This window comes from Anopheles ziemanni, chromosome 3, assembly GCF_943734765.1.
Source record: "Anopheles ziemanni chromosome 3, idAnoZiCoDA_A2_x.2, whole genome shotgun sequence".
Taxonomy (NCBI): Eukaryota; Metazoa; Arthropoda; class Insecta; order Diptera; family Culicidae; genus Anopheles; species Anopheles ziemanni.
The window spans coordinates 16,827,481-16,853,356 of NC_080706.1; the positions used below are offsets into that span (position 1 = coordinate 16,827,481).

Consider the following 25,876-nt stretch of genomic DNA (forward strand, 5'->3'; position numbering starts at 1 on the left):
ATTGAATTGCTTGCCAACTTTCACCGAACCCTCACACACACTCACGCACACTCACACCCGCCAACTATCCCTGTCCCGTCAGCCAATTCCTAGAGGCGCTACCCTTTTGCGGAATTCTTAAACTTTTGCCCCGGACAGCAACAATTTTTCTCGAACCCACGGCCCAGACGACGATTTTTCCCGCTGACCCGGTTTATGAGCCACAAGGAAATCAAATGGGAAGGAACCCGCCGCTCGCTTCTGGAGGGTGAAAGAAGTGTTTTCTTATCGGGTGCCCGATTTCATCTTTTTTTCTGTTGGTTGGTACTTTGTCCGGCGGTCTTCTGTCCTGACATGTCGCCCCGATTTTCCCACCCCACCCGGGGAAAGTTGTTGGGGAAAGGATGTGGAAAACCTCGACTTGATTGAAGCGAAATCGAAAGTGGTGGGCTGCCAAACAAATAACAAATTGTGTTACATATGACCTGTCTAGAAAATTGCCTCCGAACCGAATTGAATTCGATTTGCTGCAAATAAAAGTGGAAGGAAGGAAGTTGTGGGGGAGAGAAAAAAAAACTGGAGAGAAAGAAAAGCACGACCACCACAACCCGGAAAAACAATCTGTGTGACGGCGAGCAAATTTTTGGGTTCGGACGTTCCGATCGGTGGGGCGGAGAGGAGGGGGGCGAAAGAAACTCCGAACGACACACATACCCACACGTACGTGTTTGACGTTTCGGTGCACATTTACAAATTGGCAGCAACAGGAAGCCGAGGACAAAACTAATGAATTGAGTCCGTTGAGTAAATTTGATTTTCCGTCACACTTGTCTCCCGTCTATGGTCCGGACATGGTAGATGTGTCGTGGTGCCCGGTCACTGGAAGAAAATTCTTTTCGCATGGCGCTTTACTCCTATCCACGGTCGAGCGTACCTCGTTTATGCTTTCCGGTCGGATTCATAATTGTTTTTACGGTCGTACTCACATCTCGCCGGCGCTCGGTGTCATAAATTGTGAACGACAGCTTTCCACCGACACATACTCCCTCACACACACACACACACACAGTAACCTCCTCAAAAACGGACGATTAAAGGTGGCCTCGAGAAAAAGGGCGAGCGTCCATTTTATTGCTTCGTGTTAATATTTCACTTCATTTTCGTTCGAGTTTTTGGGGCCCGACCCTGGCGACAATTTGGCACAGGCCGTAATCCGGGCAAACTTTTTCCCTTTCCTTCCGTGGTGGTGGGAAGAGGTGGCTTGGGGGGGAGGGCGAGGGGAGGTGAAAAATGTAGCAGCCTGATGCTGGCGCAATAATGACATACAGCCGGAAATATCGTGCCCTGTTTTACAAGCAATTTGTTGCCGGCCCGTTTAAGCCCGCTCGGGCTCGGTGAGCATTTTCGGTTCGCCATCACACCACCATCGCAAATTGGTGTTCAACTTTTAATGACACACATGACACACCGGCCTCCGAAAGGTCTATTTTCCCTCCCCTATATCCCTCGCTTGGTTTTCTAATTGCAAACTACGGGACGTCCCCGGGCTTTTAACCCTTGGCTTCATAATCAGCGTTATCGTTCGGTTAGTTTCACTTAACATCCTTAATCTCGACCCCCTGGTTCCGGGTTTGCGACGCTTGTATTACGAGCTGAGCATGCATAAAACACCCGAAATCCCTTCACCAACCATCGTTGTTCCGATGCTTGTCGTTTCAGGAGCGAGGACTTGCTTCTGCAGAAATAAAATAAAAGCCCCGGCGCGAGAGCTCATAAACCACCTTTTCGTACGGAGCGCTTCCGAACGGAGTTGCTGGGAACGGTGATGGACGGTGGCAAAACGTTGCCCGGTTCAACCTGCTGCGCTTCCAACGGATCCAGTGCCATGTCGGAGCTGGGGTGGAGCAGTAGCTCCGAGCTGGAGGTGACCACCGGCGGCAACTGGCTCAACAGTGGCCTCTCGACGCTCCCGGGGCCACCCAGGCCGAACAGCACCACCGAAACCCTGTAAGTATTTCCTCTCGTCCGTGAAAAAAATGACAAGAACACAAAAATGTATGAGAAGCAAACGATTAAGACGGCAAATGAAACGGTTGGTTCGGTGAGCGAGCGGAAAGGACGAGCGTTCTGAGGTGGACTTTCGGAGCACTTTCGTTAATTGTTGCGAAAAGACTGGCCCCCCCGGGATTCACATTGTCCCAAGCACCGCCCACCGGGTTGGAACTGACCTCGGGTCCGAGGGATTTTCCTTCGGCTGCAGAATACGCTGGCTGAAACAACATAGAGCCTAGTCCGGGGTCGGAAAACATAAACAGACAGATGATACGTGTACGTGTAGAGCTCTCCTCTCGAGAAGCACTTCTTTCTTGTGCCATCTTTCCGACGAGATCAGATGAGATAAATATGACAAGGGAGAAGATTAACATTTGGGCCAGGCTAGGCACGATAATGAAACGCTGTGTGTAAAGTCCACTTGAGCAGCGAAGCGCAAAAAGAACTCTCCCAGCATCAGACGAAACCATGCGCTTTTGCAATTCATTTCAAGGTTTTCTCCTCTGATGCACCAAGATAGCTGAAACGATTAACTTAAAAGCATTTCTTGTGCATCACAAAAATGACAATGAACTCTAAATGAAAAATAGAATGTCACATACTACAGAAAAGCTACCTTACGAGTTTTAAGGCTTGTCTTTTTATTTAAAGATCTAAAGTTTTCCATGTTTTCTTCCTCAACATTTTAACAGACTTTCATATTCAATTTTTCGTGTTGGAAGAAAAGGTCTTTAGAATTTAGGTACTTTTATAAATGCATCAAATCCAATAATTTTGTGCTGCCAAGATTGAAACATTGGGGAAATTTCGTTTAAAACAATCAATATGCTTAGAATACCAAAAGATAGGTTAGATACCATTTAAATCATCAAATGGAACAAAAATGCTTTGTGTTAAAACCAGCCACCAAAACTGGTTCTATATTCTACGAAAAACAAAGGCCCTCAACTTTGGAAAAGTAAATATTACACGGGAAAGTAAACAGAAATCTACTTTTTTATGTAACTTTTTTGAGCTTTTTGTGTTATTTTATTAAACTTGTCCCTCAAACTTGCCTACCCCATGGTTTTTGATGTTTCAACACACATTTGTAAAGGCTTAGGTCACATTTTAGTGTGGTATAATGTTGTGTTGCATCAAACATCTCTGGCACTAATATATTCATCATGTCTACTTTATCTGGCTTCCAGATGAGGCTGATTATAAATACACTTTCCTCGGCAGCAAACACCACTCGCTTGACGTGCTGCCTTTGTACCCGCCCTGCCAGATGTTAGTTTAGTTACGGTTATAAAACTGACGCCTGCAGCATCATCTCCGGGAAGGGCGGAGCGAAACATTCATTTGCTTAGCCATTCCTTTAAAACCATGCCGAAACCCCCATCCCCCTTGCCAAGGCCCATTCCCCATTGTAATGAACGGACCTTTTTTCTGCCGACGGTCAAGATTGGGCTGGAGCTAGAGGCTTCCGAGCGCACGAACGTTGGGGGAAAAAATAGGACTCGGGACGAACAGGAACTCCCTTGTTTTGCGGAGGGCGGCTGCTAGGCTTCTGCTTTGTGAAAGTGCTATGGATTAGATTAGCAGTGTTCCTTCTTGCAGCCCACGTCCCGGTAGAGGAGAATCCCTGGCTGAATTCTTACCAGTGCCGATTCCTCAAACGATACTAGAACCGAGCCGATAAAGGACGGTTGACTGACGGTGTGATATAAAAAAAAGGCCAGGGAGAGAGCGGGAGGAATACATTGCGCACCCAAACGGTAGGAAAGCGAACACAAGCGTCGTGAGAACGACCGTGGTGGGGTTCCGTTTGCATATTTAGAAAACATCCGGGCACTTCCGGTTCCGGACGATGCATAGTTGCTCTCGAATTTCAACGACTTTCAACACTGCGGCACATTGCAATGCTCCCGAAGGACAGGGTTTGAGTGTATCGTACCCGTGTGTATGCGTATGTGTGTTTGTGTGTGCAAACTTGTGCCGAGTCCATTCTGCTGGCTGCTACCGTTGCGCCACTGCATTGCAATGTAAGGCATGTTTCAAGGAAATTCCTTCCTTCCCGTGGAGAAGAAGACGCCATCGTAGCATTTGCCGGTCCTTCCCGTTGCCAACTTCCGCAGTGAATTCACGTACACACACACACACACACACACACACACACACACACAAACACAAACACGTGCGTTGAAAGGAAGGGACAAACAAAAGGCACCTTTCGCAAGCGAGCCCAAAAGGAAGTACGCAGCCAGTTGCATAGTACGGGGCACCAGGCGCCTCCATCGGGATCCGGGGTTGAAAGAAAGGTGGCCGGCCATTGTTCTTGCAAGTGACGACGACGATGATGGGTGAAGTGTTCCACTGGGGCCAGAGGGTGGCACCTTCATTGTGCCATTCACTGGCGGGATCACCGAGGCGAAGAAAAACATCAAAACACGAGTTTCTGCTACGGTGTTTCGAATGCAAGCCATGTTGCAAACCCCCCAACCCGACGAAAGGTGGGTGAAGCGGTGTGCATATGGGAATTTCACACGGCACGTGGCAACGGGAAGGGTGCCGGCACCCGGTTGGAATGGTCGAAATGTGCAACGTATGTGCCCCAAGTAAACCTCTAACCTCCCGACAGGTAGCGAGCATACGCTCTAAAGTGCTCTACATTTGCACAATTCGAGCAGCTCCCTGGGATGCTGTCTGTACCAGCAGCTTCGAGAGTGCTTCCAATTGCAGCCAATGAACAATGTACGGCAGAGGCAACACTGTAAACTATTTCAATTGCGATTATCCATTTGCGAAATGATGCTACTAAATGGTACCCGCCGGAAGACCTCCCATCCATTTCCTCCCAATCGGCACGGGGTTTCGGCATCCGGGAACATACTACATTGCTACTGACTACATGTGCGCTTGGGAAAGATTGTGAGCATGCAGACACACACACACACACACACACGCATGCACGCTGCTCGAAATAATTGGTCAGTTGTTATGTGTGCTACGGACACGGAGATACGGAGCGAGTTTCAGGGAGGGCCAAGCTCGAGTTGCTGGTTCGAGTGGGTTTGATTGCGGTCTCTGACTCCAATCGGGCCCCGTCAACAAGGGATAAGAACGCACGAGCATGCGTGAGTGTGTATGTACGGCATTTATTCAATTACAGCGTACCACCCGGAATACTTTCTCCGGGTTCGGGTGCAATTAATGTAGCGTAATTAATCGCCACAACAACAATCGCTCCCGAAACGGGTCGACCAAAACCCCGAAAGTGGTACCTATCTCTGTTCTTCCCCTCGCCACGGCCCCAACCAATCGGGATTGGGCTGTTGCTGGCAGCTTTTCCTGCAATCCGAAACAAAATGCATTCCTCCGCAAAGCTGAAAAACCGAGCTGATATATCACTTCGCTCCACGTCTGAAGGGGCAAACTAATATGGATAGAAATGGGCATGCTGGTTTCTTTTTGCGCCATTTTTGTTTTTCATTCCGCGGTGTAAGTTTTCCATCAGCGCCGAAATGAATAATCGTTCAAAATTGAAACTGCACTGCGTGGCGGTTTGCATACATTTAGGCGCCCGCGATTCGCATCGGCAAATATTCGAAAGGGGTTTTGTTTTCGAAACAGCGAGGTCCTTGAGCGGAAAACCTGGCTTCGAATTGCTTTTCCTAGACAGGCAGCGACATGAAAAACAAACCGCTAGAAATAGATACCTATTCCCGCCTCCATTCTCACTGGCAATTTTCCCCCTTTTGTTTTGGTATTTTGTTTGGTCGGAAGAAATCCTCTTCAAAAGCTCTTTTCCCGACCGGGGGGGCCGATCGTATGGTGCTGGAACGTCAAGCACCACGTCTGGTAGCACGACATGGCACAGCACAGCCATTGGAAGTATTTGGTTTACAAATTCTATGCCTCAAGGGCATATGAGAAGAGGGGGAAAAAGCCACAGTCACCCAGTTTGGGCGACGTTGTGGGAATGTTGGTTAAGGGTTTTCTTTTTTTCGTTTCGGCTGGAATGGCAATCGATTCTCCCTTTCCAGGCTGTTTAATTTCGGAAGCAAACACACGCACACAAAAATACACGAAAAACGCATTTTCTGTTTATAGACAGAAGTTTTGTTTTGGTGCGTAACGCTGATTTCCATCGCGATTTGGAAACGATATGGTTTGGTGTGTTTTTCCACCGCAAAGTAATTCAATTGTGTTGAGTTGCCCGGAAACGAGTTTCGTTACGGATGGTGCAAATAAGAGTTTTTTGTTTTTTAAACCCGGAGTGGTCTAAATTTTGTTATGGACCATGTAATGTAACAAAGTAATCAACAAAAAATTAAATTGCGTTTTTCCGGCTGGAAAAAGCACTTTCCCGTTTGTAAGGCCACATGTAACCAAGCATTAACGTTAGTTCTCAACCATTGACGTTCGTCGATCAGAAACCATTCTCGTCCCGTGCACGAGGGCTCTACTAATTTTCCCCCTTTTCCTCCCACCGCAGGCAAATAATGGACTTCTTCTCGATATTGCCGCTCTGGCGGCTCATCATGTGGAACGTTCTGTTCGCGGGCATCGTCATCACGGCCACCGTCGGTAATCTGATCGTGGTGTGGATCGTCCTGTCCCACAAGCGGATGCGCACGGTAACCAACTACTTCCTGGGTATGTAAATTGATCGGCCCGAGGAACCGGAAGCGGGAGCTCGGCTGAAAGAAACAACGCGAAAAAAAACAACGCACTCCAACGTGACTATTCATTTTTCTACCCTTTTCCTTCTTTTTCCACAGTTAATTTATCGATAGCGGATGCGATGGTGTCCACGCTGAACGTCACCTTCAGCTACACGTACATGCTGTACCTGGACTGGCCCTTCGGGACGATGTACTGCAAGATATCACAGTTCGTTGCCATCCTCAGCATTTGCGCTTCCGTGTTCACGCTGATGGCCATCGCGATAGATAGGTGGGTACAGGAGGATGAGGAGGGCGGGAGAGTTATTTATATGTGTGTCCATTTTGTCCGGGAGTGTTTTTCCTTCGCCTGCCAAAAGGATCCGATTTTTATTTCATTTAATTTTTGCAAAACAATCCAATACCATCATCCTCCCCGGTGGTTGCCGTTTCGCTTGACTTCATCATTTTATCTTCATTACTCTTCGCTGATGGTGGAGTTTACCACCACCGTCGCCCCCGTTGCTACATTCGGCGTGGCCTGCCGCTCCATCAATTCCGTCCCGGTGACGAATGTCCTTCGTGTGCAAATGTTCTCCGACCAACCGTGACACCAGAACGCTCGAGCGAACGACCGACCGGCCGTATGTTTGCAAACGAGAAAACAAACGCACAAACGAACCGACGAACAACAACGGAACCGGCACCCCGAACCGAACCTTCATCCGCTCCACTCCTCCCCCCTGCCTTGGCCTAGCCGAGGACGAGGACAACATAACGACGACTGTGACAACGACTGCGATGACGAGGACGACTGTTTATCCGCTCCGACTCCGTTTGGCCAGGGAAATCCACCTCCTCCCAAAGGGCCAACCCCAGCCGCCATGGTAATGGCCCGTTACCAACCCGGAACTCCTCCCATCCTCTGTCTCTCCACCCCGTGAAAGGAAGGAACGAGGCGTGAGTGCCGGCCGGGGCGGGATCGGGGCGGTTAAGTGCTTTAAGTCGAGCTTTAAAAGCGATTTTGCATATTCGTCGGAAAAATGGCGCACGCCGGGCTTCCGGCCCTTCGCGCTTCATATATCGCTTCGTCCCATTCATGCATCGGTGAGCGGTAAGCGAGATTTCTGGCTTTCGCTTGCTTTTTATTTTTGTTACTTTCGTTTTGCCCTCCGCACGAGGAAAAGCGCTCGATATAGAGCCATCATCAGGACGGCATTTACTTATTTTTTTTTGCCCCAGCTTGGTCTCCATCTCATCCGCGTGTTGCCTCGGGGATGTCAGTAAACAATCCGCATGTCCTTCGTCCCTTCTACTCCCTCCCCCTCGGCCACGCACGGCAGGCCAATCTGTAAATGTGTAGCCAGTGTGCGATTGTTCGGGTGTGCTTAGCACTTATTGGGGGTTTATTTGAGCGGGCGATCTATTGCCTCGCATATTTCATACCGGCCTCTCATCCGGCTGCCCGAATCGGCTTGTTGGTTCCCCACGACGCACTGTTGTTGTTTTCGTTTTTGCTACCGGCTGTTTTTCCTCTTCTCGCCCTTTTTTTCCTTATTTTGTTACTGGGCCTTATTTTATGATTCGGATTACGAAGTCCGCCGCTCGCTTGCCGCCCGCGACGATACGGTGATTAGTCTAACGATTTAAATGGCCGACGAGCGATTACGGCGCGCTTCCGCCGAGCCATAATCAACCATGTCACATGTTTATGAGGACTTTTGCTTCCGCATTTTCCCTTTTTTTTTTACTGTTTTCGACGTGCGGATATGTGTCGGGTAATTGTTTTACCCGTTCCACCGGGAGGGAACCGAGGGGACCATCGTTTGCAGCTTAGCGTGTGGGTAAACAATCTGGACTACACCGGATCTATCTCCTGCTAGATTTCCCGCCCGATAGAGCGGATTTATAGGGTTTCATTATTACGGAAAGCTTTTGATATTTATTTCACACATAGGTATCCCCTATCCATCATCTCGAGTTAGTAGAACAAATTTGCAAACAGTGTGGTTTGTTGTAATTTGATTATGTTTCCGCGTGGAGCATTTCGTTAATAGAGTACTAGAAAAAATACATACTGTTGGTGTGGTGTGGTTGATTGATTATTATTTATCAAGCGTTATATAGGCCTGAGTAACAGAAATAACGTTTTTTCGTTAGATATTTCCCCTGTATACTAAGACACAAAACTAGTATCAAGTCAATATATCTCTAGTACACGTTAAAAAAGTTCTTTAAATTCTATCTAATATTTTGATACTTTTAAATAACTGTAAATGACCGATGAACATATATTGAACTAGATTAATTAGCAGACTACATAGCCACTTCTAATAAGCTTTTCTTTTTATTAACAAAATAGTAAAAATACTTCCTTCTTTAAATTTTTTAGAAGCAGCAAAAACACTTTCTCAACAAGCGGTTCTTATCTTTTCTACTTTTTCCTGTGTTGTAAAAGTAACCGGCAAACAAACCCATCCTTTATTATTATGTGGATTATTTAAAGCTGTTTAAAATATATATTATTTGGGTATTGCAGAGAATGGCTGTACAAATTTTAATTTTACCATGTGAACTTGAAACTCGGTTGGCTTAACTATCATAAAAATTGAACAGAACTTAACAAGGTATATCAACTATAGAACGTTGTAAAATTAGATCAGCTTGCAAAATAAAAAATCAAACACATTAAACGTAGCATCGGTTAGAAAATCGGCCCATGAGCGCCGGGGCTCACCACCTCGACGGCGTGGGTTCGAATCCCAACCGAGATCTGACCCTCCCCTGTACGAGAGGACTGACTATTCACGTACAATAGGGAAACAAGTCTCGTAAGCCCTTAACGGGCAGGCATGACCAAGAGGTCGTTACGCCAAGAAGAAGAAACGTAGCATAAACAGCGATCCAATATGACTCGTTGCCTAATCAAATTTATCTAATCGATAGTAGATCGATTAAAATAACATCGCATCTCACAAAAGCAGAAGCTAAAACCACATTGAAGCCTTCAACTTGAGAAGACCATCATATTGGGCTCAATTCCATTGAAATGGAGGAAAGTAAAGCTTAAGTGTTATGCCTCGTTATAATCTATTAAACTGCAATGATCCGAAACATATGTAATCATGTTCCTAATAACCAAAGCATTACATAATTGGATTTAAACTGAAGCATCCCCCGGCGAGTGTCCTGGGTGATGGTAAATAAATTCCAAACCAGCGCCGCTTGCCCCCAAAAACTTAACCCAGCCACCCTCCCGGTCGGCATTAATTCCTTCAAATCCTCGCTATTTTCGCCATTTTCATAAATCTTATCTTTATCGCGCGTCTCGCCAAAACCCGTGCCGGCATTAAAGGTCATAATAATAACGAAGGGTACTCGAAATAAATTACCATGAGGCCACGTGGCCACCTTCCTGGTTCGGGGCCGGGATGGGCGGCCGCGTTTCCGGTTCTAAGTTTTCCGCTCAACGCCATGAGCGCGGCTGGGGAAACTCTCATCTCGCACAAACGAGATCGGTACCGCCCGTTTACCAGTTTACCCATTTGCTTCCGTCGCCCCTTAAAAAACTATGCTTAAGTAATAAATTATTCAAAAGCGTTTTTGGCCCCGGGACGGCGGGACTCCGACGTCCGACAGGGCGGGTCGGAGTGCCTGGCAACTTTTGCCGTTGGCTCGGTTTGCGGACGATAGCGACGTCGGGCGCTCGTGCGTCGGGCCCAGCACTCGGGCTGATGAATATTTAATTAGAACAATTAGATGAAGTCGCCGACGCAGTCGGAGGTTTAAACAGCGGTGCATCCTCGTCGGTGTTGACGGTTGCCGGCGAATGGCAAACACTGGCCGGGAAATGTAGAAACGGTAGAGCAAATAAAGGAGAGGGCAGAAAAAGTGCTGAGCAAATTCGCGTTGCAGTGCGGAAAAATCCCCGAAATGGTCCCCTCTGGCATGCGAGGCAGCTGGGATCCTTCCCGAGCGCAGATTTAATAATTCACGAAACTGTTCGAGCTGTAATGAAATTGTATTAATTTACTGCGGTCTTCCTGGCGCTGAAAGTGGCAGTCGGTTGCACGAGAACCGCCCGACAGCTCGACCGTGGATTATGTAGTTGCGTGAAGAGAGTGCTGTTTGAAGTCGGTTTCATGGAACTTACCTGCCCCGCGTTCGCTTCTCCCTTTCCGCCCTTGACAGGTACGTGGCCATCATGAGCCCGCTGAAGCCTCGCATGGGCAAGAAGGCGACGCTTTGCGTAGCGGCCGCCATCTGGATCGTCGGCACGATCATCTCCAGCCCGATGCTGCTCTTTTTCACGACCTACCCCGTCAGCGGCCATATCCTGTGCTACGCCGAGTGGCCGGACGGCCCCTCGAACCACTCGGTGCAGGAGTGGTGGTAAGTATCGCAGAAGAAACCCCCCCCCCCCCCCCCCCCTATCCCCCACCACCACCAGAGAGTCAAGAGCATTCCTTTTCATCCCGGCGCCCGTGCAGGTACAACATCGTGTTCATGTTTCTAACCTACTTCCTGCCGATCGGTTCGATGACGTACACGTACGCCCGGGTGGGGCTGGAGCTGTGGGGCTCCAAGAGCATCGGCGAGTGCACCCAGCGGCAGCTCGACAACATCAAAAGCAAACGGCGGGTAAGCATCGAGCAACCAATCGGAGGAAAAACTCCCCCGATACCCGGGGAAAATTGAATGAAGTATGCTCGAGCGAAAGGGAACAGTTTCTGGGGCTCCTGTTTCACCAGCAAGCTCGTGTTTCGAATACCAACATCGGCGATGGACAAAGTTTTCCCTCCCCCCCCAAGCCGGTAGTATCGTTTTTCCTTTTCGAAGGAGTTCAGGTTTCTGTAAAAGGAAGCTCGAGAGTTACCCTCGGGGGAATAAAAAGAGCACCGCAGAGAAATATCGACATTATTTCATTATAACTGAAAATCAGTTCATAGAATCTGGTGTTTCTTTCTCAACAGTCTTACAGTCTTGTTCTAAATGTTAATTGCGATAGCGTTTACGAGGCATTCTGTCACATCTAGCTTGAAGGACACATTTTGGTATGATTTTATACATTTTAATTGGTTGCTAGCTCTTTCTTAATGATAGAAAAGTATTTCTCTTTATAAGGATGTCATAATTTTCTTTTATCTGTTCATTAGACAAATGATTTTCGATGGTTCTAAAATCATAGCAATGAGTGTACCAATCGGAAATGCAGGACAGACTCTAATGATTGAACTTTTCATCAAAATGATCCTTGCCATTTGAATTAACTTTTGTGGCACACGGGAACGTCACAGTTTGACGTGGCACGTGGCAGGGGCAGGACTTTCTCTCGCCGGTGGTAACAATTTAACAACCTTCCCGGAACGATGGCTTGAAAGCGGGCGTCCCTCAAGTGGTCCACGTTGGCGCCGTAATGGGAGCACACGGTTAGCTCATTAGCCATTAGCGAATCTAACTGTCGTATTTTATTTCGTTTCGTCCCATTGCCGTCCCCGCTCCCGGTCGGCCGGTCCGGTGCTCCGAAAATAGGTCGTTAAAATGATGATGATTGTGGTGATAATCTTCGCCGTTTGCTGGCTTCCGTTTCATACCTACTTCATCATCACGTCGTACTATCCGGAGCTGACGAAGAAACACTACATCCAGGAGGTGTACCTCGGCATCTACTGGCTGGCGATGAGCAACTCCATGTACAATCCCATCATCTACTGCTGGATGAACTCGAGGTAAAAACTCTACGGCTGCCCGGTGGTTCCGACTTCGTTGTTCATTCGAAACTAATTTTCTTTACCATTTGGCGTCGGGCGCCCTGTTTTTTTTTTTTTTTTTGTTTGTTTGCTGTTTGCCTTCCGCCCGGATAGGTTTCGCCGGGGTTTCCAGCAGTTCTTCCGGTGCTGCCCGTTCGTGCGCGTGCTCCCGGACAACACCAGCAGCCACCGGCGAACCGGTACGTCCCGGTACTCGTGCTCCGGCTCGCCGGACCATTTGCGAATAGTAAGAAACGGTGCGAACTCGATCCCAGCGTCCGCGCTTCTCTCCTTTCCCCCCCACCTCCCAGCCCGCAAACACTAAATGGAAAACTAACTTGCATCGGATTATGCCGGATGCATACCGCATACATTCGATCCGGCGCTTGTTCCTTTTTTCTTTCCCTTCACTTTCAGATACCGAACGTTCATTCCTTTACAATGGTACCACCGGTGGGTCTCCTAGCGGTCAGCGGAAGTGGCAAACGGGTAAGTCGGTGGGTGGAGAGAAAACCCAGGAAGGGAAAACTTGTCCAAGGGCAAAGTTGCTGCCAGCGACCAAACCGGAAAGCCCTTTTTTTATTACATAATCTCCGGGCGAAAGGTGTCAAGTTAAGTTGTTCTATAATTAAACTGATCTCACCTTTTCCCCCCGGTGTGCGAGTGTGATGCAAGCGTTTCACCAGGTTTTCCTCGAGAATCCATTTCCTAAACCCTTCTAATTGCCTTTGTCTGCCGTAGGGTTCGTATGGACATTGTGAAACTCCCGAAGAACTGTTGAGAGAATCCTTTACCTTCTTCTGGTTATTACAGGTAGCTTGTGAAACTTTTACCAAGAACTTAGACAGTTCTCGGGTTCTTTGTTTGTTCAGCTGGTTTGCTTGGATCTCACCTGTCCAAAATTTGTTTACTATTGTGTTTAGTTTTGATGTTTCGAGAGAACTTGAAGTTACATTATGTCGAACACGTGAACAATTTATTATCATAGAAAAGGGCATCATTAATGATGATAAATGTACTCTTTCAAAATATGTTAGCATGCATGTTTCAAATGAACTGGGAAATCAAGATCGGCACAAAAGCACCAGTAACGTTTACCATTTCATGTGGGATATAAGAAAATAAGGAATTATTATTTAGGATTTTTCAAATACTGATTCCATCGTTTCATCCCCATCTTGTTACCGTAAATGTACCTTCATGCTACAAAAAAAGGTTGAAAATCTCTGTTGAAAGCAGTAAACCTTCAAAATACTTGGGATAAACATGATTAAAAAAGTAATTGGATCACAGCACCATCAAAATACTCCGAAATACAACCATTCTGATGATTTCGCCATCCTGATGCCAGCATTAATCGATTTATGTATTTAAGTCCCCCCTCCATACCGTTCCCACGAACAAATGTTCCTGTAATACCCCGCTTTTCCTTGTTATCATCTTCGCAGGGCATATGAGACGGGTGAACACGATGCCGGCGAGTCGCCTGAATCAGACCACGAGCATGTGCTCCGTGCCATCCGAGGAGGTCCTGCAGCCTTCCAGGCCATCCGCGAAGGATTAGCCGATGACGATGATGGCGCCCGGTTTGGCCCGTGCCCGTGGGAACCGAAGACTTCACTAACCACCACCCAACCGGGGCAGCAGAGACGGACGGATTAACCTCTCGCGAGCGGCCCCAGAAGGCAGTGGTTTGCAACTGTAAATACACAAAACCGTCGACGTCGGTGAAACTTTGCTGTGCAACGAACTTGAGAGCTACCGCTTCGACTGACGCCGAGGAACAGGTGTTCCGTAGAACTTTCATCCCCGCCATATCCTCCCATCAGGATCGAGATGGAGGTGTTGCGCCAGCTGGAACGAAACCGAATCTTATTTCGAGGTGGGCAAGGATTACCCGCTCGGTGGAAACGGAAAAGAAAGAAAATAGGGGTTACGCTGCGAAAGACAGCTCCATCATCCCTCGGCACGGGTTGGACAGGTCGCTCGTCAGTTGATGGAGGAGGAGCAGCAGCAGCAGCTAGCTGGTTTGAGCTCGTAAATTAATTTCCCTTCCAGGTGGAAGCTTTCTACCGAAAACGGAGGAGGAGGCAGCTTCGGGCCCCCGTGCAGGCGTGCAACCCGACACTGTTCTGCGCTTGCCATCTGGTTCATCGATGCGGAAGAATTTTGCCGACCGAAAACCACGATAAAACAGTAAAGTGCTGTAACGCGTACGGTCGGATATCTGTCCTGCCCGCGGGCTGCGAAAAACTTTTACTAAACTGTGTACAATTTCACTATCCAACCCGTCTTTGTCTATAAGGGCTGCTTGTCACGTGATGGTTAAAGGTATGATTTGTTAAAGCTTACTCATCCATGTTGCACGCAGTGTGGTTGGGTTTTTCGGGTAATCGGTCAAATTGGACAGGAAAATGATGGCATATGGAGGTCGGGGATATTTAGGAGAAGAAAAGTATAGAGAAATTGTTCCCATAGCTCCAAGTTCATCGTGTAATCTATTAAATATATGATGAAGAATGGAGATACGAATGACTGGAGTGTGATGGCATCGATTTAATATAATAAAACAGAAACAAGGGCCACAGACGTGACAAGCAGCCTAAACCATAATAACCGCATCACTAGCAGTAAACCAGGTAGCATCTACACGTAATACATATTCGTTTGTTCCGTCGAGTATAACTCAGATCGCTATCGGGGGGAAACTCAACCCGTAAACGGATCAAACCCTTAACGGCCTCCAGGAGAGCCGGTTGGTTAAAACAGAGAAATGGTCAGGTTAATGCTAAGCTGATTAACAGCCCAGTTGCGCTTATTTATGGCAAAGGAATGGGCCGGCGCGGGGTCTAGTGTATCTATCTCTAGCGCCATCATTTCTCGGTCCACCGAAAGGGAGATAAACCCGGCCGATAATCGCTATGTATCGGTTGAAAAGGATGTGGCAGGATGAGGCTGTGAATGGCGTTGTTGTGGAAGGAGGCAGAGGAGGAAAATCCGGTACACTCGAGTGGGCAAGAACCATCGTTCGGCATCGGAGGAAAACCCCAAAACCGTCGTGGCCGTTATTAAACGGCTCGTAAATCGGGGGCCCCGATTTTCATCGACGAAGATTTAGATTTGACTCCATTAATCACGATAAGTGCGAAACGGTGTCTGGGGACGGGGTTTCGGAGGGGAGAGAGTTTGTGGTTTAGGAGTCCGTCTAGGAGGATGTGCTGCCCTTTGCCCCCTGGCCGACGCTAAGCCATAAACAATAGACACACGGGAGTCAAAGGACCAATTTAAATCGTTAAGCGTTACGGAATAAGCTTTAGCTGTTTTCTTGTGAAAGGATAATGTTTTCGAGTGGTGGGGAGGAGACTGGGCTGGACCAAGAGCTGTGAGTCATGCCACAAATTAAAACCGGGCAGAAGTGGAACGAACAGAAAGGAATGGAGCTGGTACCAGACGAGAAAATGAGAAATAAACAACTTTTTGTTTTAGCTGTCGGTATATCGATGCATGTACGAAAAAGGGCGTTTCTTTCATTCTTTCCTGTCCTTAAACTGCATTCTTTCGGGGTGACTTTGCAGTGAACTTTTCGACTTCCAACTCGTTTTTACACAAGACGTAAGTATTAAAGGCAACTTAAGATTGAATGCACCACTATTGCTTCCTGCTTTCTTTCAACCAACTACTCATCAACCCATCACCATCCGCAAGAGCAACACGCACTGAAGGTGATTCTCATCTATCTCGGTACACTAATCTCCGATGACCGCCATCCGTTAGCTGGTTTAAGATATAAGCGGATTTAGGACATTGTCCGAGCGTTTGGGTGCCTTGGCGTCCTACACGGAGTGCCCCTCAAATATACAGCGTTTGTGCATTTTAGCAGTAATCCCCGAGTAAATAGGCCGATCGCAAAGGAACTGTTTGCCTTTCACTTAATCACACCTAACACTTAACTACGCCTCACACGAAACTATGGAGCTTCAACCGGCACTCATTGAATCTGACCTTTTGGGTGCTGACGTGAACGATGGATAGCTCATTTTAAAACATTCACACCGATAAAGATTTGGGTCTGATTCTACTGGTATAAATTAAATATTTGTATCAATATTTGTTCTTGGCGCTCGACACTTGTTGGAATTGAATTTTTGTTCGGTACTCCATCATTTAAAGTGGTTTAGAAGAAATTTTTTTTTCGCTTAATTTGTTAAAAATATTGGAATATTTATGAAAATTATAGAAAGCAACGAAATCCTGTAGCAAACACCAGAAAAGTATTTTTTGTTATTCATTTTATTTTACACCAAAATGTACAACGGTTCCTATTTACAACTCCGTAGTTTCCAAATTTCTTGCCACGCACAGCGTCGACTCATCGTTCCCCTTCTTAATCCGGTAGTTGGCCGCGTTGTTCGCCTCCGGTCCTCCATTTCCACCGGCTGCAACTCCCCGGCGTCCCTCGTACTGCAGCTGGCAGTTGTCGATAAAGAACCCGGAGCTCAGCGATCGCTCGTATTGCGCGTCAATCGCGTCCTTACATTTATCGAATTCATCCCGCGGCCAATCGCCATCGTTGTCACTGATCCATATAGGGTTGCTTCCCTTCAAACTGTGCTTGTTAGTGTTCGGAACCGCACCAAGCACTTCCTGATACATCCGACTTGGCCCCGAGGTGCCTAATGAAGTGAGTAGATAGACCTTTAGCACCTCTTTCGATACGTTAAGAGCTTGCGATGCTTACCGTAAGCGGCTATCTTGGCTGCGCGCAATCGCCTCCGGTAGGATAACCGTGACGACACCGAAACGCCTATCACAACGATTAGTAGCGAGCCTAGGATAAGGTTCGTCACAAACAGCCAAACGATGTTCACGGAAAGCTCATCCATCTCGGCAGTCTGTATAAGCTCCGAGGCTTGTGTATCGAGGACGTTAAACTCCTGCAAAAGACAACAAACTAATGCATTCGCACATTCCTTTCGAGATTTTACAAACCGGTATTACCTTGAAAAGTCTATCCAGCTTCTCGACATGCTTATCCAGAAGCTGTAGGACCTGGTGAACTTCTAGGACGGAGTTGTTCTTCTGGTCGACCAGATGCATGAACATGTCGCTTTTCGTACGATCGACGGAACCGTCCGGGTTTTCGTGCAACCGAATGTCGTCAATGTTGACAATACAACCGCTAACATTGCTTAGGATTCTAAAACAATTAAAAGAACCCACATTAACTTCCATATTATATTGTGCTGGAAAACAACGCGATTGTAGCATACTCTCGAAAGCTGTTGATATTGTGCCGTATCTCCGAAGGTCGCTGGCGAAGGATAAACTTCACCCGTTGATCCTCCCGTATGAGGTAGATGAACACGTGCGCCCGATCGTGGCACCCGTAGGAATCGTTGGCCGTAACGGAGAAATCAAAATATCCGCGCATGGATTTCTGAGGGAAGAAGTTAAGCAGCACCTTGCCTGTTTCGATGTCCACCAGGAACGGATCGGTCCGAAGTTCGTCGAGGCCTTCGGCAAGAGTTTTTCGAATTTCCCCATGCCGATAGTATCGCACAAGCCCGTTAGGCCCATCGTCAGCATCATTGGCCTGAAAGAAGTTCCAAAAAAAATTCAGTCCTAAAGTAGGTTTGAGTCGACAAAATCATTTTTACCTTCAGTTGTAGGATCGTCGAACCGAACTGCGATGAGGTGGAGATTCCTCCCGTGAAGATTTGCGACTCAAACATCGGCGAGTTGTCATTGATATCGTTCACGTAGATGGTCACCTTGAGCAAGTTTCCCCCGTTACCGATGGGTACCGAATGTGAGGTCGTATTCAAATTCGTACAATCTTCCGACGCCTTGATGTGGAGTTTGTAGCGAGATTTCATCTCACGGTCTAGTTCTTTCCCAACCTAAAATATACCAAACGATACATGAGTACGGTATGAGGGTGAAGGCTAGGTTAGGTTACAACTGTACCGTTAAATCATGTGAGAAAGGATCCAGCATGAAGTGTCCATCTTCGTTGCCCTGGACAATGTAGTAGCAAACCGTCGATGATGGTCCCTCGAGTGGATCCAGATAGTCATGATCGACGGTATCCGGTAGACGTATCCGTTCCACCCCGGTTGTCGTATGTTCGGTAAAATTGAGGCTAATTTCCTTCAACAAGAACTGTGGCTGATTGTCATTGACATCCCGAACGTAAACCATCAGATCAACGCTACTGCTTAGTGGCGTCGGAACACCTTGATCGTATGCCTCGATTCGCAAGTCGTAGACGTTCTGCAGCTCGCGATCCAACGGCGAAGCCACACTGATTTCCCCGGTGTCCTTGTCGATAGCAAACATTCGATAATTTCCCGCCGAGTCCATCTTCAGCCGGTAGCGAACGATGGCGTTTTCTCCCACATCTTCATCGTAGGCGTGCACTTGGAAGAAGGGCTTGCCGATCGTTATGTTCTGTGAGGAACAAAAGGAGTCATCAGTCCCCTCGAAATATTATGAAAACAACAACGACTCTTACCTCAAACACCTTCACCGTTGCATTCCCATTCGGAACCACAAACACCGGAGGATGGTCATTGAAGTCGGTCACGCAGATTTCCACCGTATCACGAACCGTATTCGGTACGGCGCCGAGGTCACTCACTAGAACCTCGAGCGTATAGTTGCCGTATAAGTTCTTCAGTGGGCCACGGGCATACACTTCCGCGGAATGAGCCGCACTTTGCTGGATATAGAAGATCCCCGAGGCATCATTGATGTCGAAACTGACCTGGCCATTTCCATCGACCGGGTCATCCGCATCCGTCGCTCGAAGCTTCACAATCGGCTCGTTGATGTTGTGGTACTCTGTGACCATGCTGCATCCCGTTGGCTTCTGCAGCACCGGTACATTATCGTTTACGTCCGTCACGTGGACTCTAAGAAGACAATTTAAGATACATGAGTAAGAGTATATTCTGGTATCAAGATTCAGTCAAATTCCTTACAGTATGTGCTTAAACGCATTACGACTCTCCCCATTCAGATATCCGTAGGGGTAATTATCCCAAGCTTCAACCGCCATCATGTACTCATCGGTATCTTCTCGATCCAGCGGACCTGCAACCCGTAAGACACCCTTCTCCGGATCGATGTTGAACTTTTCCTGCCAAACAAGGTACATAAAGCTAATCACATTTGAAAGACGCCTTGTTCCGCAATTTCTTACCTTCGAACTTATCCGATCCAATATATACGTTATACGCCCAAAATCCCCCGAATCCAAGTCCTTCGCGAGGATGACCGCTATTTCAGTCCCTATGGAAGCATTCTCCGCCACGTAGAAATCACTGATACCATCCACGAAATAAGGATTGTTATCATTCTCGTCCAACACCTGGACGAACACCTCAACAAACGAAGCCCGAGGTGGAACGCCAGAATCAACCGCGCGCACCGAGAAGTTGAGCCAACCGAACTCCTCGTGATCAATCCGATTGCGCACCACCAGCTCGCCCGTCTGCTCGTCCACGTGCAGCAGCTCCAATACCGCCGGCTCTCCCTCCAAGTTGTACCGGATGGTCTTGTTGAGGTCGGCATCCTCCGCTACCACCGTACACACCGGCACCCCGAACTGGCTGTTCTCGGCGATCGAGTGTTTGTAGAACGGTTTGCGGAACTTGGGATTGTTGTCGTTCTCGTCGAGGATCGTCACCCGGAGCACGGTGGTTGCCATCTGATCACCCCGTTCGGCCGCAACGTCCTCCACCACGCACGCTAGTTTGATATCCGAAATTTTCTCACGATCCAGCAGCTTCGCTATCTTTATTTGGTTGGAAAGAAGGATTGGAAAAGTTGACAAGGTTGGTGAGTAAATAAACTTGAATTGATAAGAGCATTTAAAAGGGCTGCTGGAATGTCTTACCTTAAGTAAGCCGTTGGTTTCGTTGAGGACGAATGCCGCCACAAAATCATAATCGTCCAATTTCACCAGAGCGCCTTCCTCCGTCTTACCCTCGGATTGACTGCGATCGATGTAGTACCTAAGCATGGCCCCTTCATCCGGATCTGCGGCCAGCAATCGATACACTTCAGTGCCGACGGGTGTGTTTTCACGAATAGCGACTGACGTGGGACCGATGAAGTAAGGCGGCTTGTTATTGACATCGGTGACGGTTACGTTGACCAAACACGAACCCTGCAGCTGTTGATCACCGTTTCCTCCATCGGTTGCGATTACTTCCAGTACAAAGTTCGATCCATCGTTCATTTCATCCGGACTGAGCAGGTTCGGATCAAGAGAGGCTCCGCTGGCCACGGAGATTTCTCCCGTCTCAGAGCCGATCACAAACCTTCCATCCGCACCCTGTTGGATGCGATAGCTGACCAGGTTGTTCGGAAAGGAGCCGTCCGAATCCATTGCCACAACGCGTAAGATAGGCAGATTAGCTGGTGTGTCCTCTGGCACGGTGAGGGAGTACTGCGCCTCCAAGAACACGGGCGCATGATCGTTAACGTCCTGTACGAACACCGTCACCGTAACCTGCGCACTCATCTGTGGCTCTCCGCCGTCCCGGGCTTCTACCGTGAGCGCAATAGGACGCGTATCGGACTGACCACCCTCGAGTCGTTCGAAGTCAACCGCTTCTCGTACCGAAAGCCTCCCAGTACGCCGATCCACAAGGAAGTGCTCCGAGTGGACACTCCCGAGTAAACGGTACTCTATGGCGCTATTGGGAGTGCCTTCTTGGTCCAGATCGCGCGCTTCGACGGCGATAGGCGACTCGAACTCGAATGCGTTCTCCCGTAGTCTCACCTCGTACTGCTTTTGGACGAAAACTGGTGCATGGTCGTTGACATCGAGCAGGTTCAGTACCAGCTGCACCGTGTTCCGGTTGCCCCGACCACCGTTGTCCCGCGCCTCCACCGAGAGGTAATGTACCGGTACGATTTCCCGGTCGAACGTTGGTGGATCCTCTCGAGTCGAGGCGAATGTGATGGTGCCTGTTTGAGAATCCAGCTTCAGAGAGGACGCTATGCCTCCGGTTAGGTTCGTGTACCGGATGCCTTCCGTTCCGAATTCGCCTGAATCGATGTCGGTGGCCTCGACCCGCACCAACACCGTGCCCGTCGTTACGTTCTCTGGCACATTCACCTCGTACACTGGCCGACTGAACTCGGGGAAGTTATCGTTCTGGTCGCGTATGAGGATACGCAGCTGGGCCGTGCTGCTACGGCCACCCATCTCCACCTCGCTAGCCACCAGAGTTAGGTTTACCTGACGCAGTCGCTCGTAGTCTAGCAGTGCCGACTTGCGCACTCGGATACCGAACGTAGCCTCGTTGATGGCTTTCTTTGGGATCACCTCGAAGATATCGCTTGGCGGTTGCAACGAAAGCCGGAACGTACCGTTCTTGCCCTGATCGTAATCGAACACTTCGTTCATGCTCCCCTCGAGGAACGTGGCCAGCGTATTCTCTTGTGCGTTCTCTCCTATTTCGCACTCGTACGATTCGCTCCGGAACCGAGGCACTTCGTCGTTCACATCCGTCACAATCACCGTGATCTCCATCGTGGCCGACGGTGGTGGCTAGTAAGCAGAGTAGATAAATTAACTTCGATCCCTTCCCAAAATCCACCGATTGTCCTCACCTTCAGTTTGCTTTCCTCCGTGGCGACCACTTCCAGGATAAACGCTCCATTGATCGGATTTCCTGGGTCCTCTCGGTCGAGCTTCTGACGCGTCCTGAGGGAGCCCTTGTATCGATCAATTTCAAAAAGCTCACTAGCGTTGTTCGCTATGCCGTAGCGGATGCGATTATTGATTCCCCGATCGCCATCTACCGCTTTCACTAGAACGAATTCAGGGTAGGGTCAATCCATTCTGTCATAGGACTTTGCTTTCCATTTCTTACCTCGCAAAACTTCCGACCCAACGGGAGCGTCCTCAGCGATTCTTACTACCGGCTGCGTCACGAGAAACTCCGGTGGCTGATCTTCGACATCTTTCACTCTCACGAGTAAAGCTGCCGTTCCAGTGTTGATTCGACCCTAAGGAAAGTAGGTGATACGATATTGTTAAAGGGAGTTATACTTCTAGAGCTGCGAGTCCTTCATAAACGTAAAGTATAAGACTTCACCTACCTGAATCGCCCGGTCGACCGCCAACACATTGATGTGGTAGAAATGCTGCCTCTCGTAGTCCAGTCCCCTTGCCAACCGCACCACGCCCTTCCCGTTGACCGTAGCAACCGAGAACACATTGTCTTCCTCCCGTGGACCTTGGATGTAGTAAACCACCTGCCCATAGGCTCCCTCGTCTCGATCGACCGCCTCCAGTGTGGTGAGGATACCCGGTGGGCTGTCCTCCGGTACCTCCAGCACCGACGCAAATGGCCGGAAGATCGGCTCGTTATCGTTGATATCCTCCACCAGCAGCAGGAAGCTCTGCGTCACAAAGTTTCCCTCGCCGAGCCGACCATCGGTGAGGGTAAGGATCAGCGTATACTCGTCCCGGGCCTCCCGGTCGAGCTCGTGGTTGAGAAAGACGTACGCCTCGGTGGACTTGTTCTGCGTCAGCCGGATGATGTGACTGTCGGCGCTCTTCTGCACGCCGAACGTTAGCGGATCACCGTCGGCGTCGTAGCCCCGTAACCGATATATGAGCGTCCCAACCGGCGTCTCCGGGAACTCCTTAAGCCGTATGACGATTTCCGCGTGGTCATCGATGAGGAACACGGGCGCCCGGTTGGCCGTCGCAAGTCCGACGCACCAGCAAAGTATTAGCAGAACCCAGAGATCCCATTTGAGTCGATTAGTCGTTCTTGAGAAAATCTCGTTTTTCGAAGGGTTTGAAGAGTGATTTTTGCACATTTTTGGTATTTTTAGATTCGACTAGGCTCATGCAAAATCGTCTCGTAAGTACTTCTATCTGAAATCAAATTTGAGCAGAAAGTAACCAAACTAAAATAACGAAGGCTTTTATGATTCAGTTAAAACCCTTTTTCAATTTATGCATTGAATTGGTTCATTAATCAAATATGTGTTACAAACGAGTCAAAGCGGCTCCCACAACCCACAATTTCATCACAAATGACATTAAGCTATCATTGTAGTTATTTGTGGTTTAGGTGAACAAAAAGGACCCTGCAATAATAAACATTACACCGTTACTGAACGTAACATTAACCCCCGGCTGTCCTACGCTGAAAAGGATTCGCTAATTGATTCTCCGTAAAATGAATCCCCACGTGCGACAGCACCGCAAAGTACGCCACAAAACAGGTCTGTGGTAGAGAGCTGGGATAAAAATGGTTGGCAACCATCCTTTTACCGCAATGTGAAAATAGCACATGAAACACGATACACCTTAATGCCTTGGTGGTTGACTTTTCATCTCCCATGGCCAATTTTCCGCGTACCATCACCGTGCGTTCTTTCCGTGTGGCTGACTCGGAAAAGCTCTCCCAGTTTGCCAACACTCCATTCCCACCACCACCCGTCCCATCCCGTCCGGAGAAATTTAGCTCAAGATCAGTTAAAGTTCACGTTCGCTTATCCGGATAAATAAATCTTCATCGCCCGCACGCCACGGGCTGACGTTCGCCGGCGGCCACGGACAATTGACTCCGGGAGTGTTTTGCCGAAGAACCGAACGCACAAGGCGTAGAAAAATATGTATGCCTTACCCTTCACGGTCGCTGCGGATTGGGGCTGTGGAAAATGGAAAAAAAAGTGTACAACGCGTATCTGGCCGGAGTACGGTTGATAAGAATCGAAAGAGCCTTTCCACCGTAATTGTCTACTTACGTGAAATACACTATACACTCCTGCGTTCTTCCAAAAGCCATGTGAAAAAAAAAAACTCGTTCGCTGGCATGTGGGGTGGCGGGTCTGGCAAAGCAACATTTTTCCCACACAGTTTGTATTGGTTGAGACATCTTCTGGCCACCGCTAGCACCTTGGCCTCTTACGAAGCTGGGTCGTATTAAGATGCGTGTTTGCATAAGAAAACCATTTAATCCCAACAAACGAGTGAATTTGTTCGTCCCGGTATTTTACCGTTTAATATGCAAGCTTCAGTGGGCGTGGAAATTGCTCATTCCATGCTATTTATAACTGGTAATAATAATGTATTATAATGCTAATTATTATTAAAATAAAGCTATGTTGAGGTAAGTTACAGTTACACTTCTTTGTAAATCGTTGTTAAAACACTTAAAACACTCTTCTTTAGAATCACACGTATTATACAGGGTCTTAATTAATTTGTACATATGGTCAAACATTCGATTCACACTTTAGTTGCGAAGCATTTGCCAAATTTATAGCCTTTCATTTCCTAAAGATAGAAATAAAATAAATTATTTGCTTGCTAAAACTATGGCATAGCATAGATAGCATAGAAACGGTTGGGAAACTCAAGATCGTGGATGTTTTCAAGCGAGCATGAAGCCTCTGAATAGTTTCTTTTCATATTGATCAACTAAGTTATTTATATTCTAATTGTAAATTATCATTATGTTAGACCGACTTTTTATCAATAGAATTATGAAGAAAAAATAGAAGTTTAAAATCTCTCATGATTTTTATCAAATATCTTTGAATAAAATAATTTCATAAAGCGAACGGAACATCAATTTGATAATTCATCTTAACGTTATTAGATGCTTCCATCTTCAAATCATTTGAGTACAATGAAACTATTAAAGCTTACATATTAAATCATCTAGCGAGAATTGGTTTAAAAAAAGGTCATTGCAATTGCGTCCCAGCTAGCGCCCAGTCAAGTCGCACACGAAAACTCATCAATTATAGAAAATTATCTACCATCCAACGACCCGATCGCCACCGATCTACAATCGCACACGTAACCCATCTTAATCCCATTCTCAACTGCCGACGGCTTAATTCCACTGTGTCCAGTTGCTCCAATTTCCACCGAAACAGAAGAAAAGCAACAACGTTAAAAACATCAACCAACGGCAAACCGCAAGTCGGTGGCAGTTTCGGTGCCATGTCGGTACGTAATTTCCACCCGGCGAGCTTTTCACGGCGGGCGCTGATGACGAAATGCACCACCGGGAGGCGGGCGGTGGTGAATGAGAAAAAAGGAAAGGGAAAACGGTGCGACCCAACGACATGCTGTTTACATGCTCGAGCATTACACGACTGACCCGAAGACGGTGGTCTTTATGGCCGACTCGTTTCCAGTTACTGGTGGTGGTGGTGGTAGTGGTTGGTGACGGTGCATTATGCGATATGCAGTTCGCCGACTCACCGACCACAAGCACGCAGCAAACCCTCCCCTCCGTTTGATGGTGATGATGAAAATGCGTGGGAAAATGGAAACGCTACACCGGACAGTCGCGCTACCTCACCTCGAGGGGTCGGTGCGTGCTGTGGGAAATTTTGCGTTCCGTCACTGTCGACACGACCGGAGTCGTGGACCCCTGTGAGATGTCTGTTTTT

General features: G+C 48.0%; 2 protein-coding genes across 2 annotated transcripts; one reads left to right on the forward strand and one right to left on the reverse strand.

The window, feature by feature from the left end:
• The first annotated feature begins 1,804 nt into the window (after positions 1-1,804).
• LOC131284226 (tachykinin-like peptides receptor 99D) lies at positions 1,805-13,994 on the forward strand. The gene is made up of 9 exons (XM_058313080.1): positions 1,805-1,986; positions 6,512-6,672; positions 6,798-6,972; positions 10,872-11,072; positions 11,171-11,321; positions 12,213-12,409; positions 12,545-12,687; positions 12,848-12,919; positions 13,879-13,994. Exons 1-9 carry the CDS (start codon positions 1,805-1,807, stop codon positions 13,992-13,994), a joined length of 1,398 nt encoding a protein of 465 aa, XP_058169063.1.
• A 2,759-nt stretch (positions 13,995-16,753) lies between these two features.
• LOC131284228 (cadherin-23) lies at positions 16,754-23,278 on the reverse strand. Its single transcript, XM_058313081.1, has 13 exons — positions 22,550-23,278; positions 22,321-22,456; positions 22,058-22,257; positions 20,331-21,995; positions 19,635-20,228; positions 19,414-19,571; positions 18,945-19,344; positions 18,398-18,880; positions 18,088-18,330; positions 17,701-18,023; positions 17,429-17,627; positions 17,169-17,364; positions 16,754-17,103 (listed from the first exon to the last, which is right to left on the reverse strand). Exons 1-13 carry the CDS (start codon positions 23,276-23,278, stop codon positions 16,754-16,756), a joined length of 5,676 nt encoding a protein of 1,891 aa, XP_058169064.1.
• Positions 23,279-25,876: the final 2,598 nt, after the last annotated feature.